The sequence below is a fragment of the Mytilus galloprovincialis genome, chromosome 2, assembly GCF_965363235.1.
Source record: "Mytilus galloprovincialis chromosome 2, xbMytGall1.hap1.1, whole genome shotgun sequence".
NCBI lineage: Eukaryota > Metazoa > Mollusca > Bivalvia > Mytilida > Mytilidae > Mytilus > Mytilus galloprovincialis.
The window spans coordinates 47,684,952-47,708,972 of NC_134839.1; the positions used below are offsets into that span (position 1 = coordinate 47,684,952).

Sequence of the window (24,021 nt, forward strand, 5' to 3'; positions counted from 1 at the left end):
ACCATAACAAATTTCAAAGATTTAATTCAATCTGTGTATCAAACTCTTCATGTCACATTCTTCATTCTCGGCATGTTCCAAAACTTTTAAGTTTTGTAGCATACACGAAACTGAATAAAATCCATTTATATGTAAGAATAAATAAAATTCAAAAACTTTATTACAAATTTTCTAAAAAAAAATCAAACGTCCACATAAGGCCTACTTGCACAAGATAGGGGAAATAATTCGATTTCGAAAAGGAAATCACCGTAGCATATAAGAGAATAAATAGATTTGTCGGGGTACGGATTGATAATTTAGTCTTAGATGCATGATTTTTTAAATAGTTGTTAGAGGCTTTGAACTAGCTGTCAGTTAACTGCGGGTACTCTCAGATCCGTACCCAGTGCCTTTTGCTGTTGGGATGTACAAGTACCCGTCCACGTCCACTTGCATTTATATCCTTCTGATGAGTTAAGCCTTTTTCAACTGATTTTTGTAGTTCGTTCTAATGTTTTACTGTTATACCACTGTTCCAGGTAAGGGGAAGGGTTGGGATTCCGCTTACATTTTACATGTTTAACCCCGCCTCATTCTGAATGTATGTGCCTGTCCCAAGTCAGTCTGTAATTCAGTGCTTGTCGTTTGTTTATGTGTTACATATTTGTTTTTCGTTCAATTTTTGTACATAAATTAGGCCGTTAATTTTCTCGATTATATTGTTTTACATTGTCATTTCGGGGCCTTTTATAGCTGACTATGCGTTATGGGCTTTGCTCATTGTTGAAGGCCGTACGGTGACCTATAGTTGTTAATTTCTGTGTTATTTTTGTCTCTTGTGGAGAGTTGTCTCATTGGCAATCATACCACATCTTTTTTTTTAATTTTTACTTGGTCTGATAGATTTACAACCGCACTCATTTGGCAGCACTGATGGAATACATCTTGTAAAATAAGTGACCAAAGCCATCGCTTTCTGAACAAATGGGCGGAGGTTTGATCCGGTAGTACATTAAAGATTACGTTCTTCTGCTTTATTTAAAAAAAAGATTAACACGGAATTAATCTGTTTTACAGCCGATTTTAATGAATATGTAGCTAAAGCCTAAAGGTAATATCTTTGGTTAGCTTGCTTGGTAGCTGAACCATGAAGCCATTGTTAGATAAGGTAGTCTACCCTCATTTCGAAGTAGCCTAGTCCTACAGACAGATAGATTGGTTATCTGTTGGACTAGTCTACTCTTAAAGGAGGGTTAAACCATTAAATAATGACTTCACGATTCATCTATCTAGCAAGCAGGCTAACCAAAGATATAAACTTTATCAACATACTTATTGAAATCGGCTGTAGTTGTGGATATTTTCAACATATTGTACGTGTAGCTGTTCTTTCCTAAAGGCTAGAAATGACAACATCCATTTGCTGTAAAAGAGGATGAATCCTTTGTTCAGTTGGATGAGCTCTACTTTGATAAGGGTGGTCCCGATTTGGACCAGTGAAGTATAGTAGTATTTATTAAAACAAACAAACTAATTTAATATTATTGCTTGTCATCTAACGATGGTTTCCATTTTGTTGTATTGTCTTGTGTACTGATTTTTGTTGTCACCGCATGATCACTAACATATAGAATTAGTATCAGGGCAGTCGTCATACATAGAGTAGGCATTGACTTATTTTCAATGGTGTTTTTTTTTTTGGGTCATGATTGTACATACTTGAATCGATTTTCGAATATGTATAAACAGTCTTAAAAAGCATTTCCCATGTAAAGGGAGATAACTCGATTTTTCAATAAAATTTTGTGAATAAACAGATGAAATGCAAAACATAAATTGGACGAACAAAGTACTGCTACACTTCATAATTTGTCAACAGCTCACCAATGATAAGTTAAAACACATGAGCAGTTTTTGTAATCTATCATACGTTCTTTCTGTTTGCCGGTACTTCGAATATTAAATTTAGTGAATGAACTTCAAATAAGATCACACTTTTCTGTCCGACACCTACTGCACTACAAAATAACTGTGTTCTCGGGCCAAATTGGGTTTTTTTCCCTCAGAACTAAACCCTCCCCCTTTACACCTAGATGTATGGCATAACACATTGTACAAAAGATCAGCTCAGAAAAAAAACACTTAAAAATATTAAATCGGTTTAACAGGGTAAAACATAAGACAATCATATCGTGTCAAAGTTTCCTTGACCTTACTAACTGCGGAACTGTGGTATTTAATCGTACTTTCTTCTTATTCTTGCTCTCATATCGTCCGCAGTTCTGTCTAGAAAATTTAAAACCTCAACCTTGTGAAGGGTAGAAAAATCAATCTTCTGAATTGTAAAAGTAAATTGTATACGGAATGTCAACACAGGTAAGAAAATAAATAATAAATATAGTTTGATTTCAAACTTAAATTATTTAATTGATAATAATGAAGAGGTAATACACACTGAAGATACTCTCACCATAGTATTAGAAGTATAACTGTTATATCAGCAAGTTATTAGCAAAAAGACCCAAAGGATATGCATGGTTTGCCACTAAAGTGCCTTATGGCAATACATCAGCAATTAATTTTTATATTTATGGTGGATTAGTTTAAAAGAAATAAGCCAGTACCAAGTCGGGAGCCTGTAACTCAGTGGTTGTTTGTTGCTGTGTTACATATTTGTCTACCGTTCGTATTATTATTAATTACTTTGGACGTTAGTTTTCTCACATGTCATTTCAGGACCTTTTATAGCTGAAAATGCTCATTGTTAAAGGCCTGAGGGTGACCTATAGTTGTTCATTTCTGTGTCATTTGGCTCTTGTGAATCATACCACATCTTCTTTTTTATATAAACAAATGATCTTCCATTTTTATCAGATTTTGTACAAGAAGTTGAAGTCCAATCAATGTACTTTCAGTATACTTTCATGTAAAATTGTAATTCTGGAATTTTACCTTGGACAAGAAATGGTTTGGTAGTATGAATACATTGAAATGTCGAGTATATGTCAATTAGGCATCAACCTAGCGACTAAAACAAAACCCAACAATATTAAATGATCACAACGGACTTCTGCTGTGAAGTTTTGCGTGAACAGGTACATTATTCAATATATTGGATCACACTTTACTATAATGGAGTAGAAACTACGTGTGATTAAAATAGTTAATTGACTGATCAAAAATTAATAATCTTTATGCGATCACGCATCAGATAAATTCAAACTGTTTAAGCTAATTGTAAAGCCTACCCCCACAAATGTTTATTCTTTACATCTAGAAACGGACTTTAATTCAGTTCCATCGAGATAAAATTGTTCTAAAATCAATGGGGGTATTTAAAGCCTCGTGCTGACAGCAACTTGTTCAAAGAGTCTGCATTAATAAATAATCAAATATATGTATTTGTATAGCAGTTTGTAGATAGTCGTTTATAAATGTTCAGTTAAAAGATTGGTTTACTTTGTAAAGGGGTGTTAAGTCAAAAATTAATACCGTTTTTATAGAAAAGTATTCCGACTGCTATACGTATATAAGGATGTGTTGATTGAAATTTGATCTGTTGTTTGGTGATATCACGGATAGTTTTGAATTATGACAGTATCTGGATGATTAAATTTCTTTATATGTAAGGATATACATATATATGTTTCCTCCTCTTAATGTACCAAAGATTAGAATAGCAAACTGGAGCTATAATGGAAGGTAGGTCTAATGACATAGAATTTTTTTAAATGTTTTAGACTTGGTTATCTATCAAATACTTTTGAATCTGTTGCAAAGTAATTGGACACAATAATGCAGTTTCTCTTTCTGCTGATGTTTAGTTCTTATACTTACATATAAGAGGGTCTGGATGGGTTTAACAAAATAGAGAATAATATGTCAAATCTACAGAGAAAAGGAATATAAAAATATACCAGAAAAATAATGGGTTGTTAAACCAAAAAGGATAGAGAGTAAGAGGCAAAATTCTTAAGAATAGAGAAAAATTATTAAAAAAAATTGAGAAGACAGAACTGGATGAGTTTTTGTAGACGAATCGCGACTGTCGTACACATTTTGGTCTGGTATCTACGACAAGTGTATTGCACATCTAACCTAAACTAGGGGGGGGGACATAATGTTGTATATTGTTTTATTTAATTTTAAGCAATACCTTACTTAGATCATGAAGATGATTGAAACCTTACAATCTGCATTATTTCCTGAACGAATCAGTCTCGAGATTAAAATGTATGAAAAGGTAAAAAAAAAAGGACTAAATTTACCAAATGTGAAGTACTTTTGTAAACAGACGCAGCTCGTTCTCCGCTTAATTTGCATCTGGGTAAAAGGAGGGAAAAGAGAAGTGGCTTTAATATGAAAAGAAGAAAATATAGTATGAATAAATATCAACCAGACTTATTTCCATGGTCCATAAATCGCAATGCACATCGGATAATACTGTCAGCTTTGTCTTTAAACAGAAAAGTGGACTACTTCTTATTACATTATTTCTTCTGTTCAAAAATATCTGTCCAAACTCATGAAAAAGAACTCTAAACTTCAAAACCATTTGTTTGTTCTTATAAGCCATATATACGCATATGATTCCGTTATTTAAGTTTCAAGCTTTGATGGCTTTAACTATTATCTAAATGTCGTTTTGATCATTTGCTTGTTTACACTTTTGTTATAAATTCTGCCTTATCTCAAAACTAGACGGGTAATAGATTTACGGTAACGACAGACATTTCTGCTGTATATGATATTGCACATGTTAAATGTCTCTTTTTAACAATATGGATTTTCTGTTTGTTTAGAACAATTAAATCGTTATCTTATAATCAAGTTTTTATGAACGATTTTCAATACAAAGCATGCATGAATTGAACTATTATAACAATCCGTTTACAAAAGCAAAGTACTATTCAATTTTACTTTTGTTGGTGCTGTTTTAAGTGGTGCTTGATATATGATGAATTTTAAGGGGAAAGCGTAAATTGGTGAGTTTTTAAGATATATTTATAAACTTTATAAAATGAGATGGGTAAATTCATTTTTTACATAACTGAGATAATCTTTTGATTTAAATATTTGTATGTATATCATACTTTAAATTTGAACCCATATCAAAAATGGTGGAATCCTTATTTATACGAAAGGTACTGGATCGATCATTGTATTTGTATACAACGTCAATCTAAAGCTGGAACTATTCCAATATATCACTGTTTTTATACTTTAATTGTTTTACCGAAGCAACGCGTTTTATAGTTGCATGACCCCGAAGGTAGTTTTGGGTATACACGTATTTAGAAGTTTAGCTTATTGTGCTCCTTGCTTTCGGTAGTACAACCCTTGGTGATTGGTTTCAATTTGACTATGGATATGGGAATACACAGTTGCATTCTGTTTTATTTTGACTGCAACTTCAATACCACACTTTAATTCAAACACAAACCCACTCTAGCTCACCGGACGGGTAGGTAGTTGACTTTAGTTACTTATCCTACTAAAACGCTTCGTTTTCCAGTCGAAATTATCCACTAAATCACTCTGGTCATTCTCTGTAAGATTAAATCCTTTCATCTCCTATTATTGACATTAGGCGTTAATCAGAAGAATGTCCAATAAATATTCCTGTGCCGTTTCCATTATTTAAATGTAAATCTTCGGATAGACTATAATTCAAAACAAAGTAAATTATATCGAAAAGGTGATACTATGGCATAATTGTTTCTGAAAGACATAAAATGGATTTTCGAAACGTATGAGAAAAAGGACTGATAAAGTTCATGTTGTTCGTCTATGTTCATCACAATATTGTATGAAATGTTTTTTTAGTATTATCACTAACTGACAGATAAATTCCTTTCTCAGCACAGTAGAGTGATATGAAAAATTATCGCTAGAAACTAATTGCCCACGTGCCATTGTCACTGATGAAATTAACAGCGTCGTCATAGGTAAAATAGCGATAAACATATTATCTTTGGTCATCTACACGGCCGACACTCGGCTAACCGAGAGATTGGTCGGTTAATCTATATTGAGTATGCGGCTATATCGGCGGTTGGTCTGTTAATCGGGTTGGCTAAAGTCTGTTAATCAGGTGTTATCGAGAAAATCATTGAAAGTTCAGCATGTTTCATTGTATAACTTTCTAAATATATTTTCATCATAAAAAGTATTCATGTCTAACAAAACAATTCAATGTACTGAATTCAGTGGTGTAATTATTATTTTTCTAGCTTCGATGTACGAACTATAAAATGAAAAGGCGGGTTACTCATCAATAAATTTATACACATTTTACACACATAAAATGTACACAAAATGACATATTGGTTAAATTTACTGGCATTCAATATTTTGAACATCGAAAAAAGAAAGGCATTATGTTTGTTAACCATATTGATATCATTGTGTGAAAAATCTACACGAAAATCTGTATTTTGGTGACATAAATCAATCTTTATTTAAAACCTGGTCTGTTAATGGGTCGGATGTATAAAACCCGGTCTGTTAATTGGTCTGTTAAGAGTTATGAATGGCAATAAAAGTACAATTTTATTGCTTGGGGTGTTATCGGATCAAATGAGTAGGCTCAAGACGAGCGGCTAAAATATACGAAAACAACACATGAGCAATGAAACATAACATATACGGAAACAACACATGAAATTGAAAATTGATAAAAATGGTTTCAAAAAGTGTAATATTAGGTATTATTAATTTCATCAAAGAATGATCGCATATATCATGTTGATTCTGTTTAATTGTCATGAATGACACAAATTTGTCATCTACATTGGTAACCAGTATATAAATTAGAGATAAACGTCGTAATGTAACTGAACATCAGTAAGTAAAATATATTGGGATGACAAAATATGAAAAATAAAGAAAGAATAATGAGTAAGATAAATAAAATGTAGAAAAAAATGACATAACAATTTAAAGAATACAGAAATAAACAATACCCCCAATCCGGACCCTCATGGTATACACGAGAATCTGGATGGAAACGCAGACATGATATAGAATAACATATAAGGACAGTAGAGAGTGATACATTGCTAAAAACGAGAGAAAAATAATACTTGTTTAAGAATACACACATGAAACACCGATGGCTGTTGAAACAGTAACGGATTGCGATGTACTTATATTGGTGACAAATTCTAGAAGTTTACATGCGGACAACTATGGTGGCAGGTTAATGCCATTTTGCGTTTTAGCGCTTTAGCGTTTTCGCCTTACATATTCTATATGGCGAAAACGCGAAATCGCGAAGTCGAAAACGCGAAAACGCGAAACCTATTTCTCATTTTCGACTTCGCGTTTTCGCGTTTTCGACTTCCGATTTCGCCTTTTCGCGATTTCGCGTTTTCGCCCTATAGAATATGAAAGGCGAAAACGCGAAATGGACTTCACCGGCCACCATAGACAACTGTAGTTCTCCTCTACACTTATGTAGAAAGGAACTAAACGGAATAAAATGAATTGAAACTTAAAATAACCAAATGTAGCTGCATTCGCTCCTTTCCGTTTACTTCGTTAGTGATTTGTAAACAACATATGATTAAGTAATAGAAGAAAAGAACCAATTGGATGATGCTGACGAATTAGGGTTTAACGGCCAGTGACAAATATCATGGTCATATGTGAACGAGAACACGTTATATGTACCCTGTGTTGTGTAAGAAAGACACTTTCAGTCGGAATTGAGAACGTGCTACTTCAAACAGACACAATAATTGAGGCTGATTGAAAACGTCAATAAAAAATTCATGCATATTCCAGAGGCCAATCCATATCACGCTATATTGAAGTGACACACCCTTCAATAAAATGCAAAGAAAGTCAAAATAAAAATGCTCTTTCTAGGATACTGTGGAACCGTATTGTCATTTTTGTTTATTCAGCAACATCTCATTCTTAAATTTTTCAAGGGGAAAATATAAAGGTAGCAAAATTATTGTCGTGGCTAAATAACTCTTAACTGATACAGTTTCAATTGTCCAACCCATTAACAGACTTTATTCCCATAATTTTCACTAAAACGTGGTATTATTCACGTTATTTTACAATTATGAAATATTTACTAATGTCAATTTATTTTTTAGAACCACAGTACTATTTTTTGTCCTTTAAATGATATCTAAATTTGTTTGTTTCGCCTTTTATTAAAAAAATTGCTATGCGTATAAGCATAAATACTACATACTTGCGCGACGCCTTTTAGTTTTACTGAAAACTGCGCAGACTAAGAAATGTTTTTACAAGTGCAAAATGTTCTATGATAGATATCATTTTGTCGGACACTTTTCTTTTTTTTTTGATTTGGTTCTTATAACCTGCCAAAAATCTGTATATTTAATAGAGTTTAACATTAAATTAAGCGTTTTACTCTTAACAGACGTATAACCAACCCGATTAACAGACCAATCACCCATATAGCCGCATACTCAATATAGATTAACCGACCAATCTCTCGGTTAGCCGAGTGTCGGCCGTGATCTAAACCCGATACATTTTCTTACTTTAGCCGTACCGGCTCAAACGAGAACATCATTCTCGTTGAGAGATTATCGTTGGCTATCATTTGGTTTTCTTCTGGTCGGCTATTAAATCCTCGACAAAATTGGGCACCGTATTGCTGTGCGGGATGTATAGGTACACAGCTACATTCGATAAGAATGAGGACGTTAAATCCGATGCCTCGTGCAAAGAACCCTTGCAACAACGCTTTAGGGTCAGCATAATGTGGTCGGTTCCAAGGCCAAATCGCTCGTCCCTATCTCATATATCCTCATTTTCCAATGGCAACTTCCAAATTATCCCGATGTGCATCATGGACGATCTTTATTAATACAGGACCTATCTATGTTTTTATTGTTTATTTATTCACGTCCTGAACATGCGTGAAATATTTGACACTTGACGTAAAGCTACCTACAATCATCCAATAAATTAGAATTAGAGTCATCGATATGTAGACGGTGGTATAATGCATGCATGCATGGTTTTGCTATTGACAGACGAATCATGATTTGTTAACTAGCTATTAGAAACTGTCAGTATTCTTTGAAACAGTTTAAGAAAGTATTGCTGTTCAAATTACATTCACCTTACCTCGTCCTTATATGCATTTAATTAATATTTGTCACTGTACGTTATACAATAATCCATCTAATTTGCCTGTCGACAATCCTCGTTTTGATATATAAAGCTGTATGAATCTTTGATAAATAAAGCTCTCCTGGACCTTAATTATACTTCATATAAAAGGGTGGTGTACTAACAGAGATGCTGATCTGTTACTTATTGTACCGTGGTAACTAGATGTGTCAAAGCGACACGAAATGCCCCGTCTCAAAAAGTTGAAAAATCTGCAATTTCAATAACACATGTGGACACAAGCATGATAGTAGTCTCACATATTAAAAATCAGCTCAAAATCTGGAGACGTATAGAAAAAAAGTCTGTATAAATGTGATTTTCAACAATTTTCAAAGTTGTAAACCCTTAATTTTGGCAAAAATTAGGAGAGCGGAACAAAACTTAAAACTTGATCTGTAACTCATCATGAGTAACTAACATACAAAAAATCAGCCCAATATCCGAAAGCGTTTAGTAAAAAAGGCTGTATAACTATGATTTTCAACAATTTATCATAGTCCATAGCCTGTAATTTCGGCAAAAATTAGCCGTTCAAAACTTAAACTTGATCTGTAACTCACATGCCAAAAATTATCACAATATCTGAAAGCGATAAGAAAAAAGGTCCGTATAACTGTGATTTTCAACAATTTATCAAAGTTCATAGCCCGTAATTTCGGCGAAAATTAGCCGAGCGAAACAAAACTTAAAATTAATCTGTAACTTATCATGCATGGTTAACTCACATACCAAAAATCAGCCCAATATCTGAAAGAGTTTAGAAAAAAAAGTCCGTATAACTGTGATTTTCAACAATTTATCAAAGTCCAAAGCCCGTAATTTTGACAAAAATTAGCAGAGCGGAACGAAACTTAAACTTGATGGTTAACTCACATACCAAAAAATCAGCCCAATATCTGAATGCATTTAAAAAAAAAACTCCGTATAATGGTTTGTTGCGGAATGACGGAATTACGGAATTACAGAATTTCGGAATTACGGACAAGGGTAAAACTATATGGCACCGACAACTTCGTTGCAGGGCCATATAAAATAAAGGCTGATTTATAGATATTAGAATTGATTGGAAATTTCTCTTTTTTCTACCGTGAGTGTGAGTAAATAGCCAACTGTTTTTACAGTGTGTGTAACAAGCCATTTTCTTTTGAAAAATGCAGAATTTTTACTTTGTGTGACAGTCCCACACAAAGGCTGACTTAAAGTCGGTTCATTGCTGGGGTTGTTAAAACCTTGCAGGCAATATTTCATACGAATTCATAACTATTGTATATATGAAGTGCCCTGAAAATCAACCTAACAATCTAAGAGTAGATTTGAGTCTTAACTTCATCCCCGAGCAGTACTGGAACCTGTACATTTCACTTCTCACTTCAACGAGAACAATGCCTAGCATTGCGCAGACGCCTTATCTCCTCCTCTAACTATAGCTGATGTATAGGAACTAATTTTTAATTTAGACATGTCTCAACTTATGTCTGTTAATGAAGACACATTAAGTTTATCTTTCCCAAGGTCATGATTAATCAGGAAGCAACTATAGTATACATGTACATGTACCTTTATTTCTATTACCCTTACTACCCTCAGGAGCCGAGGTCGGTGAGTTCAAGTGGATTATACGTATTTCAATTCGCATCGTTTATAATGGATACTTAAAGGACAACACGCAGGTATTCGTCTCTCTCGGTCTCTCGGGCCTTTGAATTAAACAGCTTTATTTACATGTATGGTAATTACGGTGTAGATGCTTAATTTACAATAGATCACAGTTGGAAATATTCAATGGTGACAAAATTGTGTTAGAAATTAATCCTGATTATAATTGGTCAATTGAACCTAAATTATAAAGTGTACATTTAAAATCAAATTAATATTAATATCCATTATTATACAAAATCCACCAAGCATACCAAAACAGACTTAAAGTATTAAGTAGCAAGTTGTTTAGGGATTATTATGACTGTAACAGTGTTGGGAATACATCTAAAATCAAATATGGAGCAGAAAGGCCGTGTACAGGCATTAAATAATGAGGGATGTTTTGCTATATATGGATTTTCTCCTCTTAAAAGGGCTACAGGATCGGGCAGGATGTTTTCACGTATTTCAAGGTTTGAAATTTAACCTAAAATTTATTCGTAAACTTTGAAAATAACGACCATAAGAGTCCATTTTCTAGTACCGTTTCTCATGAACATTTATAGACAAAATGCGTCTGGCGTACCAGATTTAAATTCTGGTATCTCACACGACTTATTTTCAACCACTGGGTCCATCACACTGATGGTTTCCTCCAGAAGATATCACCAGCCTGAGTAGTCAGCACTTCTGTGTTGATATCACTGATATGGTCATAATTATGAGTTAACTTAAATGTTCGAAGTAATAAGAATTTTCTATCCCTGGAATAGTAGTAGAATACTAGTACCGTACCTTGGCTGCTATATTTGGTAAAACGTTTAAAAATTTGGGTCCACAATGTCAATATTTTACTGGAATAGTTGTTTTCGAGCGCCACTGATGCATCGTTTGTAGAAATAACGCATTCAAATTTTAAGCTTTGGTATCTCTGAGTTTGATTTAAACAATATTTAAAAAAAAATCATATTGACAGAAAATGCAGATTGTACTTGTTTAACTTGTACTTTGGTCACAATTTATAATCAAGAACATCACTTGTTATATAATCCTTAATTTCTGACAATTGTCGGTATGCTTGTGGTGATTCAGTGGATGACAGCTTCTACTTATTTTTTTTTATCGTGGTCCTCTCTATACGAAGCAACATATACAGCTTGACTACGTCCTCAGTAAATTCCAAGATATTTTATATAGTTATATACTCTTATAGATAACTTGACATAAACTTGATGATGAAAATATAGAATTTTTCCCTAACCATGTGTTAAAATGTCATGGTCACTCCATCTACAATGTATCAAGTTCACTTAACTTCTCATTTTGAAATCTATATATACACGGGTCTGGAAAAAAAAGTATTGCAACACTTCCATTGAAAACAATGTAAAATGACATGATTGTAGAATGTGTATAATTTGGGTTTAACCAAATACTTTTAATCCGTATATGGTTTTAAATTGAATTTGTGTTATTAACTTACATTTCAGGCAAAATTAAGACTCGAGAGACGCACCATTAGAACTGTACTGAAAAAGTTATTCAAGCTTTGTCTTGTCTTATATACCGACATTATATAAAAAGTAATCTTTACAGCAAACTAAACATCAAATACAGAAAAATATTTGTTAAACTAGCCATTCCAAACAGTTCTGAAGGAGTTCGATGCATACAAAAATTTGTATTTATTGCAGAACTAATGTTTTGAAAAAATGAGTCCTTCAAAATTTGTGTTTTTTTGTGAAAAGCGCGAAAAACTATTTCCGTGCAGCTGTTATGTCCTATCCATGTGCATTAATATTTGATAAAAATAAGTTAAGACCATGAATTCAATTTTAAACCATATACGGATTAAAAGTATTTTGTAAAACCCAAATTATACACATTGTTCTACAATCATGTCATTTTACATTGTTAACAATGGAAGTGTTGCAATCATACTTTTTCCCAGGTGTATAGATAGGTTGCATTAAATTTTATAACATTTCTTAAGTTTCAATATGTGGATGAATTTACGTAATCCCTTGGTCCATTTTCGGTGGTCTGGACTATTTAAATATTGTGTATTTTATATAGTTGTTTTGATCATCTTGCATTAATGGAGGAGTATTTCAACTGTGCTTACTATTCAATTCGTTTGATTTGATTATCAATAAAAAAAATATTGAAAAGGAAATGTACATAATTGTGCATATTTTATTTTGTTCCTTTCCAAACATTTTAATGCTTATATTTTGTTATATAATGACTGTGGAATCCAGGGGGGGGGTGTTGAAACCCCCTTTTTTACCTTCCAGGCTTTTGAATAGAGACAAATGGTTTGAACCCCCACCTCCCTTTATCCTGGTTTAGAACCTCCTTAAAAAGTAAACTGACGAAATATGAACGAAACTTTCAAAAAAACTTTGAGACATATGACATTATGGCCCTCCTGTTTTTTTTTTTTTTTTTTTTTTTTTTTTTATCTGAATGACCTTATGCATCGCCTTTTCATCTGATGACATTTTAGCAAAACAACGACTTACATATGCCAGTAAAATGTTGACTTCTGAAGACCTTTCATTTTACTCATTGCAGTGAAAACATAAAAGATGGCCTTCTTTTCAGTTTGTCAGCAATTTTTTTAAGCATTATAAACGGGTTTTTACAAACATTGTAGAACGACCAAAAATTATTACCATAATTTCACCAAACAAATGCATTTAATCATTTTTTTCTTTACAGAACGAAACCACAGTCTCGTGGTCAAATGGCCAGTCTTTACTATGAAGAACCAAAGAAACCACCAAAAGTAATTACATGGGATGAGGCTAATAATGCCCGACCACCACTGAGGATTGATATGGAGGGTCCTGGGCCATGCACATATTCAGCGCATAATGTAAAACCACTCAACGAGACCAATTCTCCAGTTTGGACTTTTGGTGGAAAATGTGATCCCGAGAGAGGTAAAATATAACTTTTTGTATCTTGTTCAGTTATATTTCACGATTGTTTTTGGTTGTTTGTTTCCTTTCTTTTCTTTATTATGCAGACTTATATATAAATATAAAATGTGTAAAGGAAAATAGGCATACTTGGATTTATTTTCCCCGTAGCGCCATGCAGTATATTAAGCCGAGTGCTATATTACAAAACGAGAATAGCCATTGCTCTGATTTTGCAACGATTTAAACGTTGGCATAGTTGACCTTAGCTAAACGACTTACTATCAATGCTTACTTAGAACTTCTTTAAATGGAAAGAAACTCCAGGGTTTGAATCATGATTGTTCAAATACAAAGTTCAACCTTTAAGACTGCATTAAAACTAGAGCATTTTTAGATTTGTGTTCGGAGAACTGCAAAGATACTAGGTGGATAGTTTTATTTTGTCTATACAAAGACTCATCAGTTTAAATGGCCTAATAAAAGACGAAGTTGGAGAGCATTGAGGATCAAAAATTCCGAAAGTTGAATCAAATCCTGGTTACCACAGGGTTCAGGTATAAATATGTTTTACCATTTTTATAAAAACTTACTCGTAGTAACTAATATATTCAAAACGATTGTAATGTAGAAATGTTTGTATTTCAGAGGGTGGCTGTAGGACATCCTGGGAGAAAACATGGTTCCAAACTCCTCATATATGGCAAACTAAAGTGGACTTCTATAATGATACCAGTGTAAGTAATTGAAAGTCAACGTGTACGGCGAAGATACATAAATTCTGTTTTATCATATACTATAGAGTAAAAATCTTGCCATTTTTACAGTATGATAATAGCATTAGATTTACATTGATTTCATCATTTAAGAAACTGTGCTTAGCGGACTGAATTGAAAAATGTATTAACTGCCTCCGTTTATTATCAAACGTCTTTCCATAAAGTTTCAGTGAAAAAACATAACAAAGTAGAATACAAAACATATGATAACAAGAATGTACCAATAGTACACCGATGCCCCAACCGCACTATAATTTTCTATGTTCAGTGGACCGTGTAAAATCTCTAATTTGGCCGATTAAAATTTAGAAAGATCATATGATAGGAAACGTGTACTAATTTCAAGTTGATTGAACTTCAACTTCCAAAAACTACCTCGACCAAAAATTTTAATCTGAAGACAGACAGACAGACGGACGGACGGACGAACGGACACAGACTAGAAAACATTATGCCAATAAATAGGGCAGAAAAGACAATATAATTTACTATGTAAAATGTAAAACAAATGATATGATAAAAGATTTTTCAAAGTTTTAAAGTTCATCCTTCTATGTGTTTATTCAACTGACGTTTATGATAAAAAAAAAAATAGTATACAGTTGTTTTTGTCCTCTGTTGAGGCATATGATAGAAAGATTTCATATCGGATGTATTACATTTGGCGTCCGTCATTTGTAAACTTTTTACTTTTTGAACTTCTACTTGAGAACCACTTAAATGGATCAATATATAAAACTGTTATTTTTAAATATTTAAAACGCGAGGCTTGTCGAGTGTGTCCGATGAGAGGTGATCTTAAACATTTGCCGTTCCTACTGATGTACGTATCGTACTTTTTTTTTTCTCAAAATTTTGCTTCTTTAAAAAAGATACAGTAAATCAATTACTTAACTGTCTATAATTGAAAATGCTGTTGTATGTATAAGGCAGTGTCGATGTAGAAATTAGTTTAGCAAACACTGTTTTATAGACTTATTGTAGCATAAATACAATAGTGAGATTTTAAATCGTCTTATTTCTTATTTCGAATAAAATATTTAAATCATACAATGTTTTTGTATTCCATACTACTATTTATAGTTGTTTTAATTATTATGATATTGTATAGATTTATAATTATCATTAAGTTATTGTTACGTATTACTTTTTTTTACTTTTCAGTGGCCGTCACCAAATATATATAAACAAAGACCATTACTTGGCCCAAAGCAAAGAACCTTTTCAGAAGCTCCAAGTTTTACAATAGGAAATAGGAAAAACTTAAACTTAGAGAAGAAAGGTAAATATGCACTAATTGTATCTAACGAACTTCCGGTATCAACGTCTGAAAAGGAGGAACCAGTTTGTCCGTTGCAAGAAGGAGTACACAACCGGTGTTCAAATAAAAAAAAAGGCATAAACTTTGGGCCATTGAAATATATGCATTACACTTATTTGTGTCTTAACCGTACAATTATAAATGATTTTGTGTGTTGAATCGTATTCTAACTCATACCTACTTAAATTTTCCGAAATTGCATTTATGAACCATCCATGGCGGTGCTAAACATTTCATTTTGTATACTTCGACACAATATAAAAAGAGGAGGCTTATTCTGTTAATGTTAAGGGTTTGTTTTCTATTCATTTTCAATAATATATTTTTAATGTCATGCAAGCACTCAGGATTTTTTATATATCTTTAGATATACTGTTGGCATAAAATGCTAAATAAAAACTTTAAAATGTAAATAGAGACTGCACACACAACTGCTTCACATAATTAAAGTATCCAAGTTACATTTGACACCCTGTTCAGAAATAAAAGAGTGATTTTTATAAGACATATTGTTATAAGACATATTGATTGTACTGTTTGTTTATATTTTATCTTCTAGATTGCACTACCAATGTATTTTTTTTGGCTAATATAAACACTTCCTAAAAATAAAAATTAAAAAAGCTCTCAAAATTCTCAAAATTCACATGTACTCATCCTGTCTTTTTCCAATTTATTAGGTTCAGACAAAGAACCGTCACCAAACAGCTACGAAAAATCATCAGCAGATAAATCTACATTTAATAAAGCACCAGCATATTCCCATCAGTTCCGGAGATCAGGGACGGTTCTTTGGGCTCACCCTGGTAAGTATACCTATTATCATTTAGTCGTGTAATTAACGCACAAGGTAATAAAACAGAATACGTTTATTTGCCGTAACTCTACCTACCCAAAAAATAGCTGCCTACTCAAAATCTTGTATTGTCCTGATGATAATGTTTTTTTCTTTAATCTGATAGACATGAAAACTAAAACATCTCCGACACTTTTTGCTGAAAAAAGACATTGCCTACCTATCTACTCACTATATTTACTTTTGGGTAGGGTTTGGGTAAACCAAAATATATTTAAATGTGGCCATGTCAAACACTTAACAGCGGTATACTACTGTTGCCTTTATTTAACTTAAAGGAACATCAGTCATTTGGCAAATAACGAGATATTCAAAATAACACAGAAAAACATAAAACCTTTAAAAAAAGAAGTTATGGTTTTGTTCTTTACGTAAAAAAACCATATATATGTATTAATTTTGTCAAATACAATATGTTTAATTTGGTGTATGTGTTGAGGTATCCGCTTCAAGGTTACTTATTTGTGTTCGTATAATGTCATTTTTCATTTTTAGGGAAAACACCAGGCCCAGCTGCTTACACGCCTAGATTTGATACAAACAAAACGAATAAACCTGCCTTTACTATAAGAAGTTTAAGGAGGGAGAAATCTCATTGTTTAGGGCCATTCTCAACATTTTGAAGCATTACCTAGTGTCACTTTTGTAGAACGGAAGTGACGTGTTTTGATCGGATGTTCGTCAGAAACGATTGGACAGTGGGATATTTATATGATCTGATAAATCAGAACTACAATCTTCATAGTGCTTATCATGCTTATAAAACATGTAAAAGTTATTGCAAATATTTGAACTCTTCATGTATAGGCAAATTATGTTCAAAGTAGCTTGATCAATAATTCAATGTGCATGCATTAACTATTATATCTTTTGAATAATTTTTATTGTAAAATTTTGCATCTTGTCTTTCGTTATTTTATAACTTTTGTAACTCAGATATAAATGTAAAGCAGCAGTGGCGGATCCAGGGGGGGGGGGGTTCCGGGGGTGCGCACCCCCCCTTTATTTTTGCCGATCAATGCATTTGTATCGGGACATATGTTTTGCACCCCCCCCCCCTTTGCCCTGGGTGCCCTGGGTTAGCACCCCCCCCCCCCCTTTCGAAAATTCCTGCATCCGCCCCTGAGCAGTTTCAAGCTTCATTGTTTGTTGTATCTTTAATGTACATGCATGAACTACATGTATATCTTTAAAATAAGTTTTATTGTCAAATTTTACATCTTGTCTTTCGTAATTTTATAATTTTTGTAACTTAATAAGCTCGGATAAAATTTTAAAGCAGCTTTCAAGCTTCATTGCCTGTGGTATCAGTTTTTATACTTATCACCTCTAATGTTTACCAAATTTCTGTGGTGTTTTTTTGCTAAATTACAGTAAAATTTATTGCTGCCAAGTACTGATATTTATGTTTACATGACTGATGTAACCACGTCAATTCCCTGTAATAGATTGTCTGGGTAATCGTAAGCGATACTGTGATATATTTTTGGTGTCTGTGATACATATTTTTTTCAACTTGAAACCTTGCATACTAGTATACTTTACATGTAAATGCAGATATATATACACAATAGATTTTTTTATATGCGCATTTCATAGTTTGTGAAAAATAAATGAAATGTCGTTTAACAGTATTCTTGTTGAAGAGAATTTTTATGACCAGTATTTTTCATTAATTTGTTGACTTTCTTGTTTAAATGTTATTATATCTGTTTTTATATGTTTTGCAGAATATAAGCACAAATAAAATATAATATATAAACGTTAAAATGAGTGTGTTTATTCCAAAAGAAGTATTGCATACACCTTTTAATATATTCCAAGGTTATAAGTCTAATTCGATAGGTCACATTCGGGAAAAGGGCGTGTTGTTACGACAGTAGGAATATATCCGCTATCATATGTGAAACGGATATTCCTTAATGGCCAACTAACTCCTGATGGAGTCCGAAGGGATGATTTTAAATTCATCACTTGGAACTATTGGTTTAATAAATCTATATACAAGCCCTGGTATAATGTAAGAAGAGGGAGATATAGACCCCGTATGTATGCGCTACTGGAACGTTGCTACATAGAAAGGAAAGTTCACAAGCTAAAATCATCTCTTTTGTAGTTAAACAATGTTTTCAACTGACCATCATTGTCTATTTCTAGATGAAGTCAAGATATGAGGCAGACTTAGCTGTATCTGTTGTATCTGTTATCTCAAGTTCGACGGAATGGATGCATTCGACATAGTCATAAAATTTTGAATTATTCAGTGAGAGAACATAATCTACATAGCGGAAAGTAAAGTTACTGCTAACTTCTTTTCTTTTTTTTCGTGAAAAATTTCTGTATGAACTCAGTGTCATATTAATAACGGAACAAGTCGGCAAGAAGAGGGGGCACAGTTGGTTCCCATGGGATTGCGGATTATTTGTAAAAAAAATATGTCCTACAAACAAATATGTTGTCAATCAAGAAATAAAGCATCTTGGTTATGTCAGGTTTAGAAAATTTTTGTTTGAATCAGTGTGATTTTTACAAAGTAGAATTTATCCCTCCCCAAGACAAGATACTTGTTTCTACGTTGGCCATTCTTTTTTCATGAACTGGTTTTAAAAGCTTGTGACTTGCAATATCCGTAATGATAGCTGAAAGTTTGTATTGGTTTGAAATAGGATCGGTACCAGTGGTTTTCAAACATAAGTTGTTCAGAGAATGAAGTTTTGAAAAAGACAATGAGCAAAGCGTCATGCGAATGTAATGAATATAAATGCCAAGCAGGTTATTGAGACACGGCGAGTAGGTGATGTATATTGATAATGACCATTACTGTGTCTACGTCTAGGAGTAGAGCTGAGAATCTTCATCATACCATCAAATACCTATACCATCAAATTTGTCATAGCAACCATATGGTGTCGCAAATCCCAATTGTCGAATCCAGTAGTCTCCTTTTTGTCTATGAAGCGGTGTTGCAAGTTGAGGATTGTAAGTCTTGTGAAAATGTTTCGATGGTGCGAACTTGCATAGACACAATTGAATGATCAGGCGTAATGAAATACTGGTAAACAATGTCGCTAGCACTGATATAAATGTCTAATATATGGTTGCACATACGTTTATTTAACCTTCTTTTTGTTTCACCGACGTATGCCCAACCGCTCTAATGTTTGTTGATTTACAATTCAGATCATCATAAATTTCGATAAAATAAGACTGTTTAGTTACATTGCTACTGATTTGAGCATCTTTATAGCAAAACTCCACATGCATTGCAGCATTTGGCTTCACATTTTAAAATGAGACAGTGTTGTTGAGAGTCATCCAAACGCATTTTCGATGATGCAAACTAGCATAAACACGATTGAATGATCAGGCGAAATAAAATACTGGTAAACAAGGTGTTGTTGATGTCTGATCTATGGCCGCAAATATGTTTATGTTTCACCGACGTATACCAAACCGCAAAGGTAACACTCTTATCTGTAGACGACAGCTATTATTGTCAAAGATTTAAGAGATTAAACGTGAAGTTATGATACATCATACGAACCTGTATAAAAAAGGGATGAAAGATACCAGAGGGACAGTCGAACTCATAAATCGAAAATAAACTGACAACGACATGGCTAAAAATGAAAAAGAAAACAGACAAACAATAGTACAAATGCCACAACATAGAAAACTAAAAATTAAGCAAAACGAACCTCACCAAAAACTAGTGGCGATTTCAGGTGCTCCGGAAGGGTAAGCAGATCCTGCTTCACATGTGGCACCCGTCGTGTTGCTCATGTTATAAGTGAACTGCATATTTTTTCCTCAAAATATATTATTTTATTTCTGTCCTTGATAATGGTTTCTGTCTCGACTATAAAGGCCTGTTGACATAATATAGAACTTAATATAACAAATAGAAAATGTGTTGTTATAAAGCTTATATATCAGATAGCATCGAGGTTTAATCAGTTAGACGAGTTTGCGAAATCTTACTCTTCACTGATGTCTTTTTGTGTACTAGTATAACTATTCACGTGTTTCGGTGCTAATACATCCTTGGCTTTCATAAATGCGACTTTAGCGTACACGCTGAAGATCAATTCAGAAAATCACTTTGGAGGCATATACTTCATTGAGTTTGTTTTTCAGATATACATATAATATGTATACATTAATTATATTTTTGGGGGATGGGAACTACGAATCATCCTATATAAATGTTCAAATTCAATATGTGAGTTGTTTCCTCAAGCTCTTCGAAATTTCAGACAACAATACACAATTTTGGCCCTGGTAATTTGAAAATAAACTTTTTTAAATTAACTTCGATGGAAGATTCGAGGTTTATCGTTTAGATTAGCTTGCGATATAAGTTTTTTTCAAATCTATATTTCGTGCGTTTACTTGGCTTTCAAATATTTGGCTTTTCGCGTTCATGGTGAAGGTAATAAAAAAAGCATTCGGACGCATATAATTTAGTAATTAAGATTTTCATCTCATTTCATCTGACAAAAGAAATTATGTTTGCGTCTGTTTAAAGTCCGGAACATCTAGTAGTCGGAAATAGCCTTTTGTTAGTCTTGTCTGTGATTAATTAAGTTTAGGTTAATTGGTTTTATTTCAAAGTTTATTGTGCCGTCCATTTCTCTGAAGCCCACCTCTGGGTTTGATTTTCCTGCGGCATTGAAAACTCATAGGTTGCCTTAAACTGTATTTTTGGGTTGTTGTCTATTTGACACATTCTCTGTTTCCATTCTCAATTCTATCCAAAGAAGTTGTTGAGACAATCATGTCATTCATTTTAACTTTTAAGTTTGCACAAATCAGTTAAATCGTAAAATGTCTTAAAAGCTGTACATGTTTGTCTTTGTTTGAAATTCACCACGAGTATTCCTCTTCAAAATGAGTAAGCATGGCAAAGGATACATGAACATTCCAGATCACTTCAGTCTTATAAGTGTATCTAACCACATTTTATTTGATATCCAATTGCCAATCTTAATCAACTTTGAATTATACTTCTCACTAGTTTGTTTTCTTACAACATTGTACAATAGCACGTATTACAGCCAGTTTCTACGGCGAAATCCTATATTTGATTTATTAGCTTATACAGTTTTCTTTTTCAATACATTTGACTTATTTTTATTAGAGTAAGCAACACCCTTAAGAGTTTCATGCGTAATTTGTTAACGAAACACTTCTGATGGAATTACTTATATTCTTCAGTTTCTCCAGAAGCTGATGTCCAACACAATGAACATATTAACATGTTCTCAGTTTAAGACAACCGAAACAAAAAGCGTGATTTAGATTCCATCATTTTCAGTCAAGTAAGACTGTATATCTTGAAATTTGTCACTAAAGTTCTGAAAAGATATTTGCTTTTTTACAATCACTTCAGTGAACATGCCCAACAATTTTTCTATGCTTGGTTTTAAGAGAAATACGGGTAGAGCTGACCCTCCTTGCGACCATAGGTTTTTATCTTTAAGAAAATAACTTGTAAGTAACCGTTTATCTATGCAGTCATTAAGAAATGATAGCATTTCCATCATACATTTTGCTATATTTTTGCTTTCGTCGATGCATCGTAAATTATGATGCAAAAGAACTGCTTTGAGCATATACGTTGTCAGTACGTGAGTTTCCTCATGGTACATGCGAATTACTACAGATGAAAATCGGTCCGCAGTAATATTCAAACCAAGTGTTTTCATGTTATCCAAAGCGTCCCTTTGATTTGATTTTAGAAATTTAAGAATGCGGAAACATTTCTTATGTGCACTGTCCATACTTCGTATCATCTCTGTCTCGATGGTAGACAAAGAGAGCCTCCAGCACAACTTCTTGAACGGATCTGAATGACCTCCGAGTTTACAGTCCATATTTACAGCTGGAATTAAAAAGATATCTTTAAAATCTTTACCTGCATTTACAAGTGCATTTTCTAACAAGTGATAATTTAATCCTACAAAAGGAATTGAATCTGAAAATACTTTTAATGCAGGAGTTACGTCGACGCATATGCCATGTCGCTCACCACTAAATGCAGATGTCCATATCATTTCGATTTCTACGTTTGGTCCCTTCACAAACATATCTAAATGTTGTGCCACTTCCTCTACAAGTATGAGATAGCCCATCGGTTTGCTTACTCTTTGTTTATTTTTCGATATATGCACTGCAACGGAAGTAAATAAATTCCAAAATCGAATCCGAAATTTCACTGGCGATACATATCGTAAAGATGAATTTTCTATATTAGGTAAATGTTCCTCTTCGTCGTCTAGAATCTCTACTGGTAGATTCGATGACGTAGAACAACGAATATGTGCAGTTCCAGAATTTCCACATTCATTTATGACCTTTACAGAATATTTCGACTCGTCAAAACACTGCATCAAAGCCACGAAATCAAACTCATCCGGTTTTCCAAGTTTTGTTCCTTCTGCAATACTTCCTACGGACTCCAGTTTACTCACTACAAAATAAGGATCTACTTCTTTGATGCCCCTCAGGATATTCCAAACCATTTCTGTTACTGCCTCGCGGATATCCTCATCCTCCTGTCGACAATCAGTCCTCAATAACCTCTTTTCTAAATCATCTAAATAAGTAGAAAGAAGTTGAAAACCACCATTCTCCTGAATTTCGTGTTGGCCTGTCCTATCATATAAAATCGTGTACACATTTGAATCCATTTTTTACTGAATAACTATTTATAGAAATGGGAAATACCGTTACGGTATCTCCTTTCATTTTATGTATACGGTAAATATGTACACATGACTATAAAACACACATGTGTATGACTTCATACAGTAATATTCTCTTGAAATAATCTAACTTTAGTTTATAGGTGTACAATTTATTTCTAATATTGTTTGGCTTTTTATCATTTATGAATGAAAACAATTTACAAATTATGTAACCCGGAGTATATGTGAGTTGTAACTGATATGGTAAACTGAATGTAATAAACAATATATATGTTACAGTGAATTTGTATAATCAGGGATTGTGCAGAATCCCTGATTTTTCAGGGAATGTGTAGAATCACTAAAACCACTAGTAATTATATATAATCCCTGAAAATGACCAGTGATTTTACATAATCACTGAACATTTTAATAACTATTCTACAAAGTCCCTAATATGATTTCGGGGGTTATCAATAATTTAAGGACCCTTTGTTTGATAAAAAAAAAAATAATATTGACTAATTATCATTTTTTTTCTTTCATATTCCTTGCCAGATGAAATACTTTTGCTTTTAAACACAGAGGATGATCTTAAACATGTTAAAGATATAACCAACACAAAGTTTCTAGATAAAGTTGAAGACTTCAAAATTAATAT

At 33.2% G+C, this 24,021-nt stretch overlaps 1 protein-coding gene across 5 annotated transcripts in view; it reads left to right on the top strand.

The window, feature by feature from the left end:
- Positions 1-17,429, top strand: part of LOC143063720 (protein STPG3-like) — a 28,733-nt gene extending 11,304 nt beyond the window's left edge. For 3 of the 5 annotated variants that reach the window (XM_076236045.1, XM_076236044.1, XM_076236046.1), the window contains exons 3-7: positions 13,513-13,736; positions 14,364-14,452; positions 15,659-15,776; positions 16,496-16,621; positions 17,167-17,429. In XM_076236045.1, coding sequence (XP_076092160.1) covers positions 13,513-13,736; positions 14,364-14,452; positions 15,659-15,776; positions 16,496-16,621; positions 17,167-17,294 — 685 coding nt within the window. In that variant the 3' untranslated portion in view covers positions 17,295-17,429. Of the gene's footprint in view, positions 1-3,461; positions 3,685-11,108; positions 11,262-13,512; positions 13,737-14,363; positions 14,453-15,658; positions 15,777-16,495; positions 16,622-17,166 lie in introns of those variants that run through there. The other 2 variants (XM_076236049.1, XM_076236048.1) reach the window with 2 other exon arrangements.
- Positions 17,430-24,021: the final 6,592 nt, after the last annotated feature.